The sequence below is a fragment of the Lissotriton helveticus genome, chromosome 8, assembly GCF_964261635.1.
Source record: "Lissotriton helveticus chromosome 8, aLisHel1.1, whole genome shotgun sequence".
Taxonomy (NCBI): domain Eukaryota; kingdom Metazoa; phylum Chordata; class Amphibia; order Caudata; family Salamandridae; genus Lissotriton; species Lissotriton helveticus.
The window spans coordinates 948,743,461-948,762,624 of record NC_136069.1 but is presented as its reverse complement, the minus strand read 5'-3'; the positions used below and the strand labels follow the sequence as shown (position 1 = coordinate 948,762,624).

The 19,164-nt window shown below is 45.8% G+C and overlaps 1 protein-coding gene across 1 annotated transcript in view; it reads right to left on the bottom strand.

The window, feature by feature from the left end:
- Window positions 1-19,164, bottom strand: part of PDK3 (pyruvate dehydrogenase kinase 3) — a 1,374,724-nt gene that overhangs the window by 135,176 nt on the left and 1,220,384 nt on the right. The window contains exon 8 of the mRNA XM_078657800.1: window positions 10,457-10,558. Within this exon, the coding sequence (XP_078513926.1) occupies window positions 10,457-10,558 (102 nt within the window). The remainder of the gene's footprint in view (window positions 1-10,456; window positions 10,559-19,164) is intronic.

The window sequence follows — 19,164 nt, the reverse complement described above, 5'->3', positions numbered from 1 at the left end:
GCGACAACCATATAAAAAGTTTATTTTACATCAATACTTGACCTCACATATGAGAAATGGAAGGGTGTGACAGATTATTTGCAGTAATATTAGTGAACTGCTGTTGTGTTACATACTGAAAACATGCATCACTATCCCTGAATATCCGATGTACACACATTTAGTATTTGACCAAAGAAGGCATGAAAAAGCTGAGACTGGATCATAAAATCAAAGCTGGTCCGAACAGGGGCCCCAAAAATACATTTGGCCCACAGGCTCCTAAATCCTTAAAACATCCCTGAAAGTTTATTTTAAAATTACACAGGCAGGCGTGCACAATGCCAGCCAGCCATGTGTTGTTTAAACAGCTTGCAAATTGCTATATATGGTTATATATATAAGAAGTATGTATTTATTTTGTAATGTGACTTTCTATCTTTGTTCCCTTTTATTATCAGTCATGGATCATTCATGCAGCTTTGGAAAACAATTAAAAGTTCTTTCTATTTATATTTGCTGTTCAAAGTATGCACAGACAAGTGCTGAAAATACAGCTTTAGGTGACTGCTTATTTTTATACCATCTGTGACATTAAAATAATGAGCTGGCAACCCTAATCATAAAACTGGAAGTTTGTTGAGGGATCACCACGTTATTTATTTCCTCTACCCTGATCCCTGGTTACTGCCATAATAGCAATAGTTTAACACATTTGAAACCCTACACTGCCGTCAATAACATGCTGAGTTACTTCAAGTGTCTGGGAATGCACACTGCATTCAGACCACTCACTCCTCATTCTCTCCCTTCATTTTCACTCTCACCCAGCACTCACACTGATCCCGATGCGCTCACACCATTCACCCACTTACCCTCCACTCACAGTGATCACTCTGCACTCACAGCGATCACAATGCGCTCACACTGAACACCATGCACTCACATCATTCACCCGCTCACCCTGCACTCACAACACTGATCACCATGCACTCACACCATTCACCCACTTACCCTCCACTCACAGTGATTACTCTGCACTCACAATGCCCTTGCGCTGTTCACCCTGTACCTCACCCTGGAGTCACACAAGCACACTATTCAGCCTGCACTCGTGACACTTCACTCACCTGGCCCCCTCACTGCTCAATCTGCAATCTCACTCCAATAAGCCCACCACTAACCATACATTCATTCGTCCCACTCTGCACTAACATGCACACCCAAATTCATATGGTCGCCTCACTCACCCCTGTACACAAGTATGGGCATGTCGTGCCCATTAAGGTTTTCGTCCTAAATTTCAAAAGGAGACATTTAAATGCACTACAATCCAGCCTTCCAGGGGACCCTTGATAGAGACAGTTCTGTTTTGCCCTGATGGACTGGAATAATTCCTAAACAGATTCTTGCAAATACCGTTTTGTTTAATTTCTTTTTAATGTAATTGATGTGAGGGAGTCCATTACTATTTGTAGAGAAATGTGTTTGTTTCATGCAACAACCATAAAAAAGTTAACCATAAAAAAGTTAGATCCAAGCAGGTCCTCACATATGAGAAATTGGAGGATATCACAGATATTATTCACTGTAAAATTATTGGGCGGCTGCTTTGTTACAACAGTGAAAACACATCACTATCTCTGAATATTAGATGTAAACGCTTCTGGAATTTCGACTACAGTGCCTGTGCACCGTTAAAAGCCTGGCTAAATAGGGTGTGGCAGAGCTGGACATAAATCATTTAAACTCGAACCTGTACTAATGAACAGGGGCCCCCAAAATAGTTTTGGCCCAGGGCACCCAAAATCCCTAACATGTCCCTGCCATCACAAAGTCTGTCAGACAACATTACTCTGAAGTAACCTAGACATCATTAATTTATTTTTAGTTCTATTTTTTTTAAACATAAGCCTGACGTGTCCCAAACCCCCACTACTTCAGGCAAGCAACTTATCGTACCACTAAGGAATTCTCAATGAGGTGTTTGTTCAGCGCCTTCTCTGTGGACTTTCAACTGCCTTCGGATCCATAACTGATTGGTGGGCAATTATCCCATTATAATGCTGCCTAAAACGTTTGTTAATGATTTCTAGAGAAGATTTGTTTCTGTTGTACCAGCTCTGAGCTAGGGAGAGCCCCGAAACATCTGACAACACTGTCTCCCTTACAGTCCCTGTCTTGGCTGAAAATGTCTGCAGAATATTCAGCTTTGGGAGAAACTGCTATCAAAACTCTCTTGCCTTTCAGCTTGTCCTATTTATGTGAGATTGGGTTCTCAGCACGTGCTGTATTAAAGACTAGGTACCGTTCAAGACTGGTTGTGGAGCACAACCTGAGGATGGCAGTAGCAAATATCCATCCACAATTTGACTGTCTCTGAAAAACAGGCACACCTGTCACATTTATGTTGGGGCTGTTATTATCAATCCATGTCATGTGTGAAACAATTTGCACACATTTTATCTTGGAAAGTGGAGTTTTGAGCTGTGTAATAAGCCTCTGTCATTTCACCACACCCACTCACAAACCTGCAGTTTGCTAAACACTTTTATTGTATTGAATGTTATTCGCTGAATATGCCCGGAATGTGCGCGTGGCGGTCGAGTCCAGAAATTTCTGTCAGTGGAGGGGGGCCCAACATCTACAAAAATTCAGCTGGGGGGGGGCTCAACCTACAAAAGTTTGAAGACCTCTGCTCTAAAAGGTTGATGTGGAGCCAGGACTCCACCGGAAACCAGAGGCCTCTGATCTTCGTCTCCCCTATGTGGCCGCTTCAGCCGAGCAGTAATGCATCCGTCACCACTGTGAACTCTGGCTGAGAAAGGGAGAAGTATCTGCCTTTGACCTAATGCTTGTTTGTGAGCCACCACTGCAGCTGCTGTGCAGTGCCGTCCGAGATCTGGACACAATAGGACAGATTCCCCATATGTTGCGCCCACTGGAACTTCAGGTCCCACTGCAGAACCCGCTTATGCCACCTGGCATGATCTACCAGCAGGATGCAGAAGGCCATCAGGCCCAGTAGCCGGACGGTCATTCTAACCAAAACCCGGGATAAGGGCTGAAAGATCGGAATCATAGTCCCGGACTCGCTGCTCGGAAGGATAGACCTGAAACCTCATCGTGTCCAAAACCGCTCCGATAAAGAGGAGCTTCTGAGAGGGAATCAGGTGTGACTTCGGCATGTTGAAGGAGAACCCCAGCGAATGCAGGAGGTCGGCCGTAGTCTCGAGGTGGGAGATGACTGCTTGGGGCGAGCCCGCCTTCAACAAACAGTCGTCGAGATAGGGGAAGACTGGGACCCCTGATCTGTGCAGATGAACTGTAACCACCGCTACACTTTTTCATGAACACCCGAGGGGCGTTGGTGAGGCCGAAGGGGAGCATGGTAAACTGAAAATGCAAGTGGCCTACCGTGAACCGCAAGTAGCGGCGTTGGGCCAGCAGGACAGGGATGTGAAAATAGGTGTTCTGCAAGTCAAAAGATACCATCCAGTCTCCAGGGTCGAGGACACACAAGACCTGAGCGAGCATCAACATTTTGTTTTCTGGAGGAAGCAGTCGACGTTCCTGAGGTCCAAGAAAGGACTCAGGCCCTTGTACTTCTTGGGTACCCAAAAATAGTGGGAATAGCAACCACGACCTACTTATGGGGCAGGAACAGGCACGATGGCTCCCTTTGCCAAGAGAGCCATAACTTCCTTTTGGAGAAGGCCCAGATGATCCTCCAACTTGCAATGGTACTGAGGTGGCGTGGCTGTGGCGGTAGCCTCGAAGGGGAGGGGGTAGCCCCTTGGGACTATCTGCAAAACCCACATGTCCAACGTGATGGTGCACCAGTCGGGGAGGTGATGGCCACCCACTGGCGATTGATGGGCCTGAAAAGCCAGACTAGGAAGGTTTGGAGGCTTAAGGAGAGGGGGGGTGGTAGACTGGCCCGCTAGCTGGTCCCCAGAACCACGGCGGTGGTTCCCATGTACCCGGTTGCGCAAAGGTTGTGCAGCTTGCGTCGGCCTGTGGCTCTGAGGAGGACGTAGTGGGGCACCCCTTCTGTAGCCACAAAAGGGGAGAAAAGCAGACTGCTCTGGGGCGGATGGAGAGGCCCAAAGACTTGGCCGTAGCCCATGAGTCCTTGAAACTCTCTACAGCGTTGTCTGTTTTGTCGCCAAAAAGGCGACAGCCATCAAAATGCATGTCCATAAGGGTGCTCTGGACATCCCCAGAAAAGCCAGTCGATCTCATCCAGGTGTAGCGTTGAAGGGCTACTGATGTGGAAATCGTTCTGTCTAAAGAGTCGGCGGTATCCAGCCCACAGCTGATGGTAAACTTTGCTGTGTCTCTTCCTGCGGCAACAGACTGGGAGAGTACACTCCGGGCCTCCTCCGGACACTGAGGCAGCACTTGTGCAACTGTGTCCCACACAGAGTGGGAATAGCGGCCCAATAGACATGCAGTGTTTACCGACCATAGTCCCAAGCTGGCGGAAGAAAACATCTTCCCAAGATGATCCAGCTTCTTGGATTCCCTATCTGGTGGTGGGTTAGGTAATGTGCTCTTGGAAGTAGAGGCTTGGACCACCAAGCTTTCAGGAGTGGGGTGTTGGGAGAGGAAAGTGGGGTCCTCCAGAGCCGGGTAGTGGCGTCGGACAATCATCCTATCCACTGGAGCCCCCGTGATGGGCCTGGACCAGGTGCCCAAAGGTATGTCGGTTAGGGCTTCATTGAATGGCAGCAGAGGCTCCGAAGAGCTCTATTTCGGTTGAAGCACTTCTGTCAGAAGGTTAGTCCTGACTGCCACTGTAGGGAGCTCGAGGTGGAGAGCCTCGGCCTCCCTACCCAAAACCACTGCATAGGAAGCTCCCTCCTCCGTAGCCAAGGTAGGAAGAGACAGCATGCCATGGTCTGGGGAGGTATCGAGACCACTGGCATCCCCCAGGTCCTCTCTCCAGTCTGGATCATAATCCAACTGGTCGGTCAGAGGGTCACCTGACCCCCTTCCAGTCCTCCTCCTCGTCCTCTGGGTGCCAATCTGTCCTGAAAGGGAGCCCAGGAGTGAACAGGGGCACATGGACACCACTCGGCACCAGATTGAGCGACGGGCGATGCCGGTCCGGCTCCGTGTCCACATCAGGATGGAGGCCGGGGTCAATGCCTGCTGTGGGCACAAATGGCATAGAGTGCGGTGCCGAGGAAGGCGTAGTAAGGTCAACCAGTGCCGATCCTGATCCAGGCCTGGATCCATGGGGCCCTGTGGCACCAGGGCCGGATCAGCCGGCAGGGAAGGCCTAGGACCCCCAACTTAGTCCGTGGGGTCCAAGGGCGCGCCAGCGGAGTCGGGCTGCCCAAAGATGGCATGCATCGCCTCGTAAAATTGACGAAGCTGGGCAAGGGTCGCTCCCGGTCCCGGGAAGGGAGGGAAACTCGGGAGTCGACCCTTCAGGCTCCGCATGCGGAGCTGCTGGAGGGGCACCACCCACATCCCTCGTCCCGTCAGCCGACCAAGGGGGGGAAGTCGAAGAGCGACAACGCTTCTTCGACTTCTTCGTGTGCTTCAATTTACCTGACCCTGAGTGTGAAAACTTGAATGATGAGTGGTGATTGCTCCGCGACCGTTCCCTCGACCTTCCTAGCGACCGGGACCTCGAACTGCGCGAAGCCGACTGCCGGCGCTCAAGAAGCTTTCGGGACCGCTCCCGCAAAGAATTCGGAGCCATGGTCCAGCAGTCGGAGCATGACTTGGGGTCGTGGTCACGCTCCAGGCAAAAGAGGCGGATCCGTCACCAACATGAATGTCAGGTATAGGAAGCACAAGACTTGAAGCCGGGCATCCCTATGTGCAGGAGAAATTAGTAGGACTCAAAAAGACATCGACAAAAGTCGCTCAAAAAGTTCAGTCAAAAAATTACTGAAGGTACGTCTCTCTGGGGATCTGTGCTGGCTGCCACAGAAAAAGAAAGAACTGACGTCAGTGCGCGAGGTCAGCGTTAAGTAGCTACCACAACGTCATCCTGGCGACCACGATGTCAACGACGGACACGGAGCCGACTGATGCCACCTTTCGACACGCAGAGGTACTGCTGACGAAAAACTTTCTGGATCCAGTCAGACACCTGGGGGTAATTCTAAGGTAAGGAATCTATAACTAACTGTTTCTTTCAGATGGGTAACAATTGCAAAGCCATTGACAGATATGGATACAAACTCCTTGCACATGCAAGGTTAGTGTGGGGGCCACAAGGGGTAGTGATACTAGCCAGGACGACATCCCTGGCAAAATTTGGCATGATCAGATGGGAAGATATGCAGCGCTGACAGGGGTATGGGAGGGCAAGGTCATCAACATATGCTCAGTTTAAGCGCCACCAAAACTACATGCCGACACCCTACCTATGCTCAGTAAACTACTATTGGAACTCCCACTGGGTGTCCTGGTATTGGGTGGGGACATGAACCCCACAATGGACCCGGAATTGGACCGAGTGTCGAACTCAGAAAGGGGAATGGGTAAGTAACCTCTGAGAGCATTCGCAAAGGCCCTCGGGCTAGTGGACCTCTAGCGCTAACATAACCCTAAGATCAAGCATTATACATTCTATTCGGTGCCTCACGGGGGTACTCCCGATTGGACTACCTACTGAAACATTCCATGGATGCAAGTTGGTTAAGGGGAGGGGATCTACAGGGCAGGAGGTATATGAGACCACTCGCCTGTAGCGGTGCAACTGCTGGGACCATCTAGACATGATACACTACCACCCCGACTTGACCCATGGATCTTTAAGGACAAACAGGTCACTGACAAATTAAGAGAACGAATGAGCAATATTACCAAGAAAACATAGGAACGGTAGACTCTGCATGTGTGTTGTGGGAAGGGCACAAAACAGTGATAAAAAGCTATGCGCAGGCTATAGCAGGGGAAAGAAGAACAGAGACTCCAACATGAAGCCCTAGAGAAGGAAATTAATAGGCTTGAAACAATGACTAAGAACACCAGGGCACCAGACATACATGTCAAAATCAATTCCAAATTAAACAACAGGAAATGAGAGACACTGAGGAAAATAAAGCCAGGGTGCAGGCCAGCTCGACTCAGAGAAGGCTCTATGAGGTTGGGGATAAGGCCTGGTTAGAGAAGAGAGACAAACAAAGAAACTGGGTGTGAGAGATCCGTACTCCTCAAGGGGAGACTCATAGAACAGGACAGGAGACTGCAGCAACATTTGCTGATCATTATGAGACACCGTAAACGTCAGACTCAAGCAGAACAGGGTCCGATTGTGCTGAACTCCTCTGAGATGCTCGTCACCCCGTGCTATTACTAGAGGATTATGAAGAGCTAGATAAGAATCTCACTGCCGAAGACATAGGCCATGCCATCAGAGATCAACAACCAGGCAAAGCGGCCAGCTCCACAGCCTGCCGGACACATTGTATAAGGGAATGGCATCTGTGTTGGCACCACATATGCCTAATATGTTTCAGGAGGCATTGGAGCAGGGCAGCCTCCCAGTGGACCTACGAAGACTGTAGTTCACATCGGCCCATTTCACTACTGAATATGGAGGCAAAGGTGTTGCCAAAGGTAATATCTACCAAACTGAGTGGTGTAATAACGCCCATAATCCATCCCAATCAATCGGGCTTCATGCCCCACAGAAGTACCAGGCTCAACTTGAGGCGTCGATATGGAGTACTACATATTACTACAGAGAAGCAGGAAGAAGACGCAGGGTTGCTGTCGTTGGCTGCCCGCTTGGCGCTTGACAGCATTGAATGGTCATATCTATTTGCAGTGCTGGAAAAGTTTAGATTTAGTCCCAAGTTCTGGTCAGGGTGCAAGTGAACAGGACAGTGTCACAGCTCATTGCTCTACATAAATGTACGAGGCAGGGATGCCCACTCTGTCCTATGATCTTTGCCCTGGCGGTGGAGACCCTGCCTGCATGGGTAAGGTGCGACCTGTTGATAAAGGGAATAACTGGGGTGGCTAGGAAGAGAAGATCTTGTTATATACCATTGATATAATGCTATAAGTCATGAACCCCTAGTCCTCAATTGGTCGGATGCTTCACATATTCCAGCTATTTGGCAGCTATTGAGGTTATCAGATAAATTTGGACAAGTCTCTTCTCTTTGTGTTGGCCAGGGCCGCCCCAACCCTGGCGCCGAGTGGATGAGCCCTATTGATTAAAAAAAAAGTTCAAGTACTTGGGAATAATGATATCTAAGACACACAATGAGTTCCTTGAAGACAACTTATTCCTACAACTGACTAGGCTGTGTAGCAGATGTGATACATTAGAGACGATTGCCACTGCCATTAATGGGAAGAGCTGCCCTGTTTAAAATGATGGCACTGGCCCGTTTATTTTATGTCCTTCCGAACATGCCCTGTAGAGTACCACTAGACTTTTTTCAGAAAGTCAACAGAGAATTACGACAGCACTTATGGAAAGGCGGACGGAAGTTCTAGGATAGTGCTACACAAGCTACAGAGGGGAGTCTTTGAGGGGGGACTGACAATTCCCGATATCAGAAAATACTACTGGGCTGTACTGCTAGTCACAATGAAAGACTGGGTGTTTGTGGGAGGAGAGGAACCTGCCTTCAGAGTAGATCGCCACTCGATGGGAAGTAAGGGGTACCCTGCTGCACTATACCATAGCAAGATGGGAAAACAGTTACCATCACATACACAAACAGTAATACGCTTATGGAAGGAAGCAACAAATGTCCTGGGTTGAGAGGGGAAACTAGTGGAAAGGACTCCCTTTTGGGACAGCCACCTCCTATGGGAAGTTAGTGAATTGAAGTGCTTTCAGAAATGGGGACTTTAAGGGATTGGCTACCTAGAAGATGTCTGGAGGGGACAAACACTTACTGATTTCGAAGCACTAAAGGCAGACTATCAGATGCCTGACTGGGAGCAGTTTTGTCACTTGCAACTGAAACACTCATTGATGGCGAGCAAATGCCAGAGTTTACACCACTAGAGGATAAGGTATTGTTAGATCCAATGCTGGAAAAGGCCACCTCCCTGATATACAGGAAGATAATGAACAATACTCCAGATCCTCTGAGAGCCCTCAGAGAGGCGCAGGAGGCCATACTGGGTATACTAGAGGATGACAATTGGGCGGAGGCAATACAGAGTCCCAGGGAGGTGGCCGTAACTGCGCATTTCGGAATCATTCAACTCTGTGTATTACACATATCATACACCTCTAGGGTACTATTGCACCATATGGGCCGCAGTGATACAGATCAATGCGCGAGGGGCTGTCAAGAGGTGGGCACCTTCTATACGCTATGGACCTGTCCCCAAATTCAGCAATATTGGAAAGAGATAGCACTGGTCATGTCTGAGATTGTGGATCACGAGGTTACTCTAAAGGCTAGATGGCATTTACTGTGTGTATCAGGCATAGAACCATGGACGAAATACACAAAGATCTGGCTCCTTGTTGTAGATGTAGTGGCGAAAAGAAACATACCAAGGGCATGGGGAGGGTAACAAACTCCGGGGATTGGGAAGGCAGGCCTCCATTAATGCTGCACAGCTGAAAAGGTGGTGTATCAAAGTCAGGGTGCTCAAGGAAGTGGGATAAGATAAGAAGTCAGTGAGTAAAGTATAGAGGTCTTTGAGGAAACTACGACCATAAACGATATGCTGGGAGGGGTTGTGCTACAAAAAGTATAAACGAAATGGAATGTCATTGAGGTTGAATTCATTAGTACTATACTGCAATGGAATAATTGTACTGAAGGTGAACGAACCCCGAACCCTCATGATGAATGTCTATTAAAATCTGTGCTAACAAATGTGTTGTTAAGTTATGTTTCATAAAATTTTAAAAAGAATAAATAAATAAAAAAAGAAATGACAGACAATGAGTTAAGGCCTTGGAAAAAATAGGGAACTGTTTAAGAAGGAGAACATAAAATCTTTCAGCAATGTAAACAAGATAGATTTTACTAGACCCAAATTAGGCACTTAGCCATGAATCTAAAAGTTAGATGTGGTGCCACTGGATTGATCACAGGTTTTGAAAGATAAACAAAATTGGTCAACCTAATTCCAAAACTCTATAGAATCATACACAACGGAAGAGTAATGAAGACATAATCCTACCAAGGATCATGGCTCAAAGATCTACAAAGTATGATTTGTAAAGCAGATTAGGAACATATATGGGCCGGTTAAGAAGGGTTCATCTAAAGAAACCTCACTAGAAATATGACTACCAATAGTACGAGTTGAACAGAGCAAATTCCTCCCTGGTCGACATGGAAAAATCTAGGACCTTTTAACTACAGAGAATTCTATTGCATGCAGCACAATATCTTGGGTTGCTTTTATCAGTTCCATATTTGTCACCACACTGTGCCCATATAAATATTGCATTTTCTTTCTCTTAAATGCAAATAAAATCATGTGGATAAAAAAAATGGCTTTTTACTTGTAAATTTACCTTTATAGACAAGTCCTCGTTGCCCAATGTGACTAAGGCTTTAATCGAAGGATAGCCCTCTTTTCGCCCTTCGTGCAGCTCCACTGTAGCTCTCATCGAATTCTAAGGTAATTGAGTGAAAATGGTTATTTTTGTCAAAGATAAATGCAATTTAGCAAAACAGAAGCATGTAATTTCATCAAACTTCCTATAGTAACATTGACCTTTTTAAGTAAGTTGGGTGACAGATCCTTGGACTAATGCAGGAAATAAGGTAAAGTGAATTTTAGGGTCATCGATTAATACTGATTGAAGTTTATGGTTGATCACCAACTAACTGGAACCTACAGATATACTGTGGTAGGACAACACATTGAATGTTCAGCACATAGTGCAATAACAGTTCCCATGCACCTAAGTTATGATCAAGATGGAGTTGGATGAAAAGATAAAGATACACAAGTCAGTGGGCTTAGAAAATAGGAGAGAATTTCTTATTTGCAACTTTGGTATGGATTTACAAACAACTAAAATAAAGGGAGCAAAGAAACAAACAACCTCTCAAGCTTTGGGCGAATAAGTATCACAAACAAATTTATTAAGCACATATACAAAACTAAATCAACATTCAGGACTCACCACCTAAATAATCAACAACCAATCGATCACTACAAATCAGCCAAATATTAAAAATTATGTGAACAGAACATTTTTAACAGATTTTCTAAACTGGATCAAGGACAAGAGAGATCACATTTCCAGAAGAAGCCTATTCCACAGTTAATGAGCTTAAACAACCGCCCTCCTTTTACAACTTATTTTAAGGACCATCAACAAGAATAGAGTAGCAAAATGTAAGACCCTTTTAGGAGTATGCTGAGCAAACTCGCAAAAAGGGCTTGCAAGTACTATAATGTCAAACTTTGAATTCTATTTGATTTATATAAAGCATGAATACCAGCAGGTGTCATGGATTTAAGTGAGAGTTTTTTAAAAAGACGTATACCTGACACGGGCGTCATAGGAGATTATTGAAACAGGAAGGTTTTTAAAGACTTGGAACATTTTAAAAAGGTTGTATTTCGCCCGAATCATAGGTAGAAGATATTCCAGGACTGCGCTGTGATAACAGAGAAAGCATGCCCGCTGCATCTGGAATTTCAAAATTTGGGCACAACCACCTGGTTGGAAGTAAAGGAGAGCATTGTAAAAATGTAGTTGGAACAATGGGTGGAGAAAATAACCTTACGGCAGCAGCAGAAGGCCTTAAAGAGGCTCCTCTTATTGAAGGAGAACCAGTATAAGGTTTTGAGATGGAATTATATTTTGGCATATTTGTGAATGCCTATCACTAATCTAGCTGCTGTGTTTTGAAATAGATGCAATATATGCTGTAGGTAGGTGGAACGGCCAACATAAAGGGCATTGCAGTAGTCAATCTTACTGATGACCACCTTGTACATGCGTTTGCCTACACATCTGTGGTATGGTGGGAAGAATATTCTTTAAAGACTTCATGGTGAAGAAACAGGCTGTCATCAGTTTCTTAATATGGGGCTTGAAAGACAATTAATTTGGAGTAAAAAATAACTCCTAGATTTCGAGCATTGGTAGCTGAGGTAGGACAGGTGCCCAAGGATTACAGATATAGTAAGAGGCACTTCCGAAGACCAGGACCTCCGTGGCATACGCATTGATGTGGAGCGAATTGGTGTTCAGCCATCTTGCTACCTCTTGTGAGCAGTTTTAAAGGGTTCTTGCAGAAAGTTGAAGTTGCCATCTTGACGTGGAATGATCTGCATATGCATGGAACTGATACACAAATTGTTGGAGTGATCTTGAAATAAACGAAACTGGGAGGTCAGAGCTTGTTGGGCTCTGAGATTGTCTCTATATCGCACGAGGGCCCAAAGCCGCTGCCTTTTCTGAGCTGCTGGCAGCAGCTCTGCCCAGTGCCTGATGTTGTATGGACCCACAGAATGTGTGTGGAGTGGAAACACACCTCTATTACCAACGTTGGTGGAGGTAGGAGAAGTGAGCTAGGAGGGGAAAAATGGAGTAGCAAGGCCTCAGTTTGGCGCACAAGTGTCTTTTTAACATGCTGGTGGTTTACCTTCTGCAGCAGTGTGATTTATGCTTGGAGTTCGGTGCAGTGCTGAGCGTACCCAACTCAGAAGGTGGCATTTACAGGTCCCTATTGATGGGCTTGATTAGCAAGTGCTATGTAGTGTTAGAATAATAGTGGTTAGTAGCACTTGACAAGCATTTACGAGCAGTGGAGAAAAGCTAGTTTTCTAGAAATACCTCGGTGGAATCCAGAGCCCAGGTCAAGAAAGTGTTTCCAGCAATCGTAAGAATATGTTTTGTGCAATTCTTCAGTAAGGCAAGGCTGGGGAAGGGGAGAGGGGAAGAACGAGCTCTATAAGCTTTCAGTGAATTTACATAAGGTGTACCATGTAAGAAGTATGAATTTTTAGTAAATACAGCCAGCACATGCTTGGTTAATTCTTTTTTTGCTTTTTTTTTAAATATTGTAATCAGGACTCAAAATGCAATCACCACCTATTGGCATTGACATAATCTGTTATGTCTGAGGTTAACTATTGTCTACTTTACCATCATTTAGAAATTCTCTTTGCAACAGGTTTGGCAGCTCAAACATGTCACGTACTTTTTATTGTAAAAACCCAGCTCATTGATGGTTTACTGTTGAACATCGGGGTTTCTTTACACAATTAAATATTCGAGCACTCTATGATCAACCACAAATCGATTTAACCAGTTTCCAGTTTAAATACTTTATTCGACAACATTTGTCATAAAAGCATATATCCCTAAGCTAAACAGAATAAATACTACTCTAAAAATTTTAAGAACAATTAAAATACATATTAAATTTTATACTTTGTTGACGAATAACTCAGTGAAGTTGTAGATTTATAAAATCGAGTCACAGCACAAGATCTTAGGGGAATTAATTTGTCATTGTAGATAATTATTTACAGTTTTAAAGTGCGCGTGCGTATTAGCCAGGCCCACCCCATATATTTGGCTACAGCAATTGCAAGATTGGGGGCACAATTTGATTTCAAAATCCTTAGCGCCTCTAGATGTTTCCTGGTCCCCAAATTCCTGCAAACTGGCTTTAGCCATCTACTTCTTGGGGCAGCATATAATGGGCAAGCAAACAAAAAATGTGGGATGTCCTCTACATGTGCTTTACAGTCAGAGCAAGTATTTACATTACCGGGGGACCATTTGGCCGTAAAAGCATTAAGGGGCAGAGAGCCAATTCTAAGCTGAAAGTACAATTTCCTGTCTAAAGGCTTAGCAATCAAATCCCAGTACTGTTCAAATTTTGGAGCAGTTTTAAATTCCAGAAACTGGGATGTCAGCACGGATGATTGATTGGAAATCAGTACAGTATTATTTATCATGTCCCAATACATTTTTTTCAATGAAATCTTAGATGGAAAAACATGGGGGTCTACTGCAGTCCACAGGTGCTCAAGGTGCAATTTTTGGAGTAATTTCCTTACTTCTTTGAGCCACAGTACTTTATGGAACCTATCAGAATTAACAACATCCAAAAGGGCAGCTGCGTAATGACTCAGTTCAGGAGTAGTTTTTACACGCCTCCAATATAGGAGGGGACGCAGTCTGACCATATCCTCGATTTTTTTCCTCCCGAGATCATATTGAAGCAGGGTCGAGGGGGTGCTCTGGGGGACACCAATTATTCTGCGAAGAAACTTATTTTCTGCAACTACTAATGGATTCAAATTGGTGAAACCCCATAATTCTGATCCATAAAGACAGGCACCCAACACTTTCATGCTGTAAATCTCCATTATTGGCTGGATAGGTCTTGTAAATGAAGATTTATGTTTTTGGGCTATTGCCCCTGCCAGCTGATTAAATTTTAGCACCACAGAGTCCATGTGGGATTTCCAGTTCATGTTGGCATTTAAGGAAATGCCTAGGTAAGTAAAAGCATTCACTTCCTCCAGTGAGGACCCATTGTAGTTCATTTTCCCCTTGAATTTCTTTGCTGGGTTCAAGTTCATAAATTTAGTCTTTGATGTATTTATTTCCAGGCCCCGAATCCGGCAGAAATCACCAAAAGCGATTATTAACTTTTGTAATCCGCTAGGGGTTCGCGAGACCAGCAAGGTATCATCTGCAAACATTAACACTTGAACTCGCTCCCCATCTAATAATGGGGCATCTGTTGGAAATTGCTTCAGAAAGTCAACTATGCCATTAATATAAAGGGAGAATAAAGTGGGGGCCAGAACGCAACCCTGCCTCACTCCTCTGTCCACAGGGAAGGGTTCCGTGACATCTCCCTGTGCACCCCATCTAATCCGGGCGTAGTTGTTCTCATGCATCCTTACAAGCAAAGTCAATAGTTCGGGGCTTATTCCAAGATCCCGCAAGACAATCCATAACTTTTGTCGGGGGACTAAATCAAACGCTGATTTAAGGTCAACGAAGACAGCAAATAATGGGCCATTTAGCAAGGTTGCGTTTTTCAAGTACATCGTTAAAAAATGGAATACCTGGTCGACAGAGCTGGTTAGAGGGCGGAAACCAGCTTGATACGGGGAGAGGATATCCTCATCGTCTATCCAGGCTTGTATTTTGTTTTGTACCATCCTGCCCATCAGTTTTTGTGCACAGTCAATGAGGCTAATGGGCCTATAGTTGCTTGGTAAAGCCTTGTCCCCTTTTTTGTAAACAGGTATTATTTCCGCTCCTTTCCATGTTGCTGGAATCTTTGCTCCTTGTGCAATGGCATTACCAAGCCATGCAAAGTATTTGCACCAATTAGCCCTGTCCGATAAGAACACATCCGCCGGTATTCCATCAATTCCTGGCGCCCTTCCTCTGGTTACTCCATCCATTGCCTCATTCACGTCTTTCAATGTAAATAGTTCATGGGTATAAAATACCCTTACTGGGAGGGGTTCAGTTTGTAATGCCAAATTGTCTGCATATTGTGGTTTAAAAAAGTCCACCCAAGCCTCCTTAGGTACATGATTTTTTGGACAATCGGCTACTCCCCCAGAGCCCCATTTTAAAATGGCCCAGAACTCTTTCTGATGTTTATCAGCACATGCTTTCTTCAGATCTAACCATACATTTTCATCCCACAGTTTTTTTGCCTTTGTTTGTGTTTTTCTATATTCATCCCTAGCCTTTAAAACTCCTATTTTAGATCTCAGTGCTACACTAAGATTTTGTCGCGCTAATCTACAAGAATGGTCATACCATCCTCTTTTTATTGGTAGTCTAACTCCCTTGCTCTGCTTAGTTTTTTTTAAAAAACAGCTTCTGTATATTAGTAAAGAACTTTGGCTGTGACTCTTCAATCAATTGTTTAAAATTGTTTTCATTTATGAGGGTCTGTAATCTGGTCACCTCTTCAGTAACTATCCCCTCTAAGGCCTGCATATCCCCAGGTTTGTCTACCAAAGTTGTCCATTTAATGTGTCGGAGATTGTTAGATGTAACAACATCTAATGACGTGGGATTCCTAGCCGGATTTGTTAATTTAACACCTTGTTCCAGATTGAAGAGCAGGCACAAAGGATTGTGATCGCTCTCCAATCTTGGAATCACCTGCATATCGACCACTTTATGCCAACCTCTGACATCTATAAGAATATAATCTATCCTACTACTTGATCTTAAATTGTCAAAGGTGTGCTTACCCTGTAAATCAGAGGAGGTTCGGCCATTTACTGCCCTCAGTCCTCTGGATAGACATATGCTTTTAGCCTGTATTGCCACTTCTGTCCATTTTTTTACCAACGGGAGGTCTAATTGGGGAATTCCCCATTTAGTATTCTCCTCTTGTGCCAGGTCATTATCCTCGCATCCCAGGGGTTCAAATGTTGTATTCAGGTCTCCCCCCACCAGGATAGTATACTGCGTTGGTAGAGTCTCTAAGTCATTATCTAATGCTCCTATCACCTCAGAAGCTGTGCCCCCTTAGGTTCCCCTGGCATAGATGTTATATATTGCCAGATTATAACCATCAGCCCAGGTGAGCACTATAAGAAGTAGGTCACTATTAACAATACGACTCTGCTTGATGGTGCATTGCAATGATTGGCGTATCCATATAATAAGACCCCCAGACGGCCGTCCCTTAGTGTTCTTTTTCGCAGGTACATAAAAATTTAAAAAGCCCTGCCGAAAGACTGGTGCCACTGACCATGTTTCCTGTAACATGATGACATCATGATGGTCAATGAACTCGCACCATTCGGGAGTCTCCAATTTGTGGTGGATACCCGCTATGTTCCATGAAATGAACTTAGTACTACCTTTCCACACAGTATTCCCCTCATGTAATAATATGCTCTGGTTAAAGGGGAGCAGGGGGGATAGAGGAATAATTTCCTCGTTGTTGGTAATGTTATGAATAGCTGGTGGGCTATTCACTACCAAGCTACAAGTATAATCTCTAAGGTCAGGAATCTTACCCTCACAACAATCTATTTCTGGTTTCGTTAGAGTGTTATTGGATCTGTGGATAACCTCTACAACCTTAAATATTTCTATGCTCCACGATTCTTCCAGTCAATCACATTGGCTTAGACCCGAAAGGGCCGAGAACCTATTATCGGTCGAAATACCCCAATTATTCCTATTTTCTAGAATTTTGGCTTTTCTAAGTACAGGGTTCCACTTCGTTTTCAGCATTGTTGGGTTTAGCATGTTACCTTTTTTTATATAAAATAAATCCAACGTTAGTGGCACTATATCAGTGGATCTACGCTGAGGGGGGTATATATTAGCTAGAATATTTGGCAAAACTTCTGGGTCAGAGAAGTGTAGCACCACACAATCCCCCTTAAGTTTTTTACTGCCACCCCCAATCCATGCGACTCTTCTAGCTTTAACTACTTCCTGTGCCAGCTGATCCCTGCCACCCGGTTTAAAAGCCATGTTCTTTGATAGCCAATGGAGTGATTTGTTTATCAAAGAAGGAATGTTCTCTACTTGCCCTGGTTCCAGTCGAGGGACATTTGCTAGGACCAATATTAACGGGGAAGCTTCCACAATTAATTCAACGGGCCCCCTCTCTGAGTTATCATCTTCTTTAATACCTCTAGAGCTCGGCCCTGCAAAGTCCCCGTTATTAATATCTGGATCTGGATCTGGGTCTCTCAAATCCCCCCACCCCCCCCCCCCTTGCGCTGGTCTCCTCGTGATATTTCGGGGAGTGTTTGCAAGTGAGTCCGACCCAGGAGCAATTTGGGTAGTTTTTGGATCAACTCTAGGTGATTGTAGCAGAGGGGTTTTCGATGTTTGCTCTAATGTTTTTGCAAGAGTACCCCAAGTCTATTAACCTCTTCTGTGAGCTGGTCTATTTTGTTTAGGAGCGGTTTGGTTATAGTTCTGATCTTATTATCCATGGCATTCAACAACTTCTTAAATTGGTCTTCATCCAGATGGATCTTTCCTCCTTCATTGCCCCTAATATCATCTCCGCTATTCCCCTGAGGGGAAGCATCGGGGCGCTTTTTGCTTGATCGAAGGCCACCCCGTTTAGGTATATTCTTTTCCCCCCCTTTGCTACTCTTGGGGCTGGGACCGGTATAGGGGGCTCCTCTTCTAAAGCAATAATGTCAATATCTTGCACACCCGCAGGTGCTGGTTCAGAGATGGCTACTAGAGGCTGGGTCAGTAGGTTGTTGTCCGGGATTTGAAACACCTCATTACTAATATCATGAGCAGGAGTAGATAAAGACGTGTTATCGATAAGCAAGTCAGGCGAATAACTCAATCCCAGTGATGATCTCCTGTCTGAATTAATTTTGGCAACTTTCTGAACCATGTAATTGTCTATGGTGTTAATGGAAACTGTTGAAGATTTAGATTTAGACATTGTCCAAACAGTTTTACCAGGATACAACTATGCAGGACCGTGGGGTGTTGCGTCAATGTAGTATCACAGGCACATGCAATTAGATATGGGAGATTATAACTTACTTGAATGTTTTTGAGTATTTTTGCACAGGGTTCTAGGCCCTGCCCCTGTCTCTTCGTGCCGATGAGGGCCGTAGAGGGCCCGCCCTTTGCCCGGGCTTCGCCCCGGGCGTCCCGCGAGGCGGGGGTGTCAGGGAATTTGTGGCGCCTCCTGGCGCGTTCTCCCCGCGTTCGTCGTCACCTCCTGCGCGCCGCCGCGTGGCCTGCCGGGTGTTGTGGTCCCCGGAGCGGCGGCGCGGTGTTTGTGGACTTCGTGACTCTTGGCGGTGGCGGCTGGTACCTGTATCAGACTCTCGGCAGTGGCGGCGGTAAGTTGGACTCCCCCGCTCTGCCGGGGTGTCAGGGAATTTGTAGCGCCTCCTGGCGCGTTCTCCCCGCGTTCGTCGTCACCTCCTGCGCGCCGCCGCGTGGCCTGCCGGGTGTTGTGGTCCCCGGAGCGCCGGCGCGGTGTTTGTGGACTTCGTGACTCTTGGCGGTGGCGGCTGGTACCTGTAGCAGACTCTCGGCAGTGGCGGCGGTAAGTTGGACTCCCCCGCTCTGCCGGGGTGTCAGGGAATTTGTAGCGCCTCCTGGCGCGTTCTCCCCGCGTTCGTCGTCACCTCCTGCGCGCCGCCGCGTGGCCTGCCGGGTGTTGTGGTCCCCGGAGCGGCGGCGCGGTGTTTGTGGACTTCGTGACTCTTGGCGGTGGCGGCTGGTACCTGTAGCAGACTCTCGGCAGTGGCTGC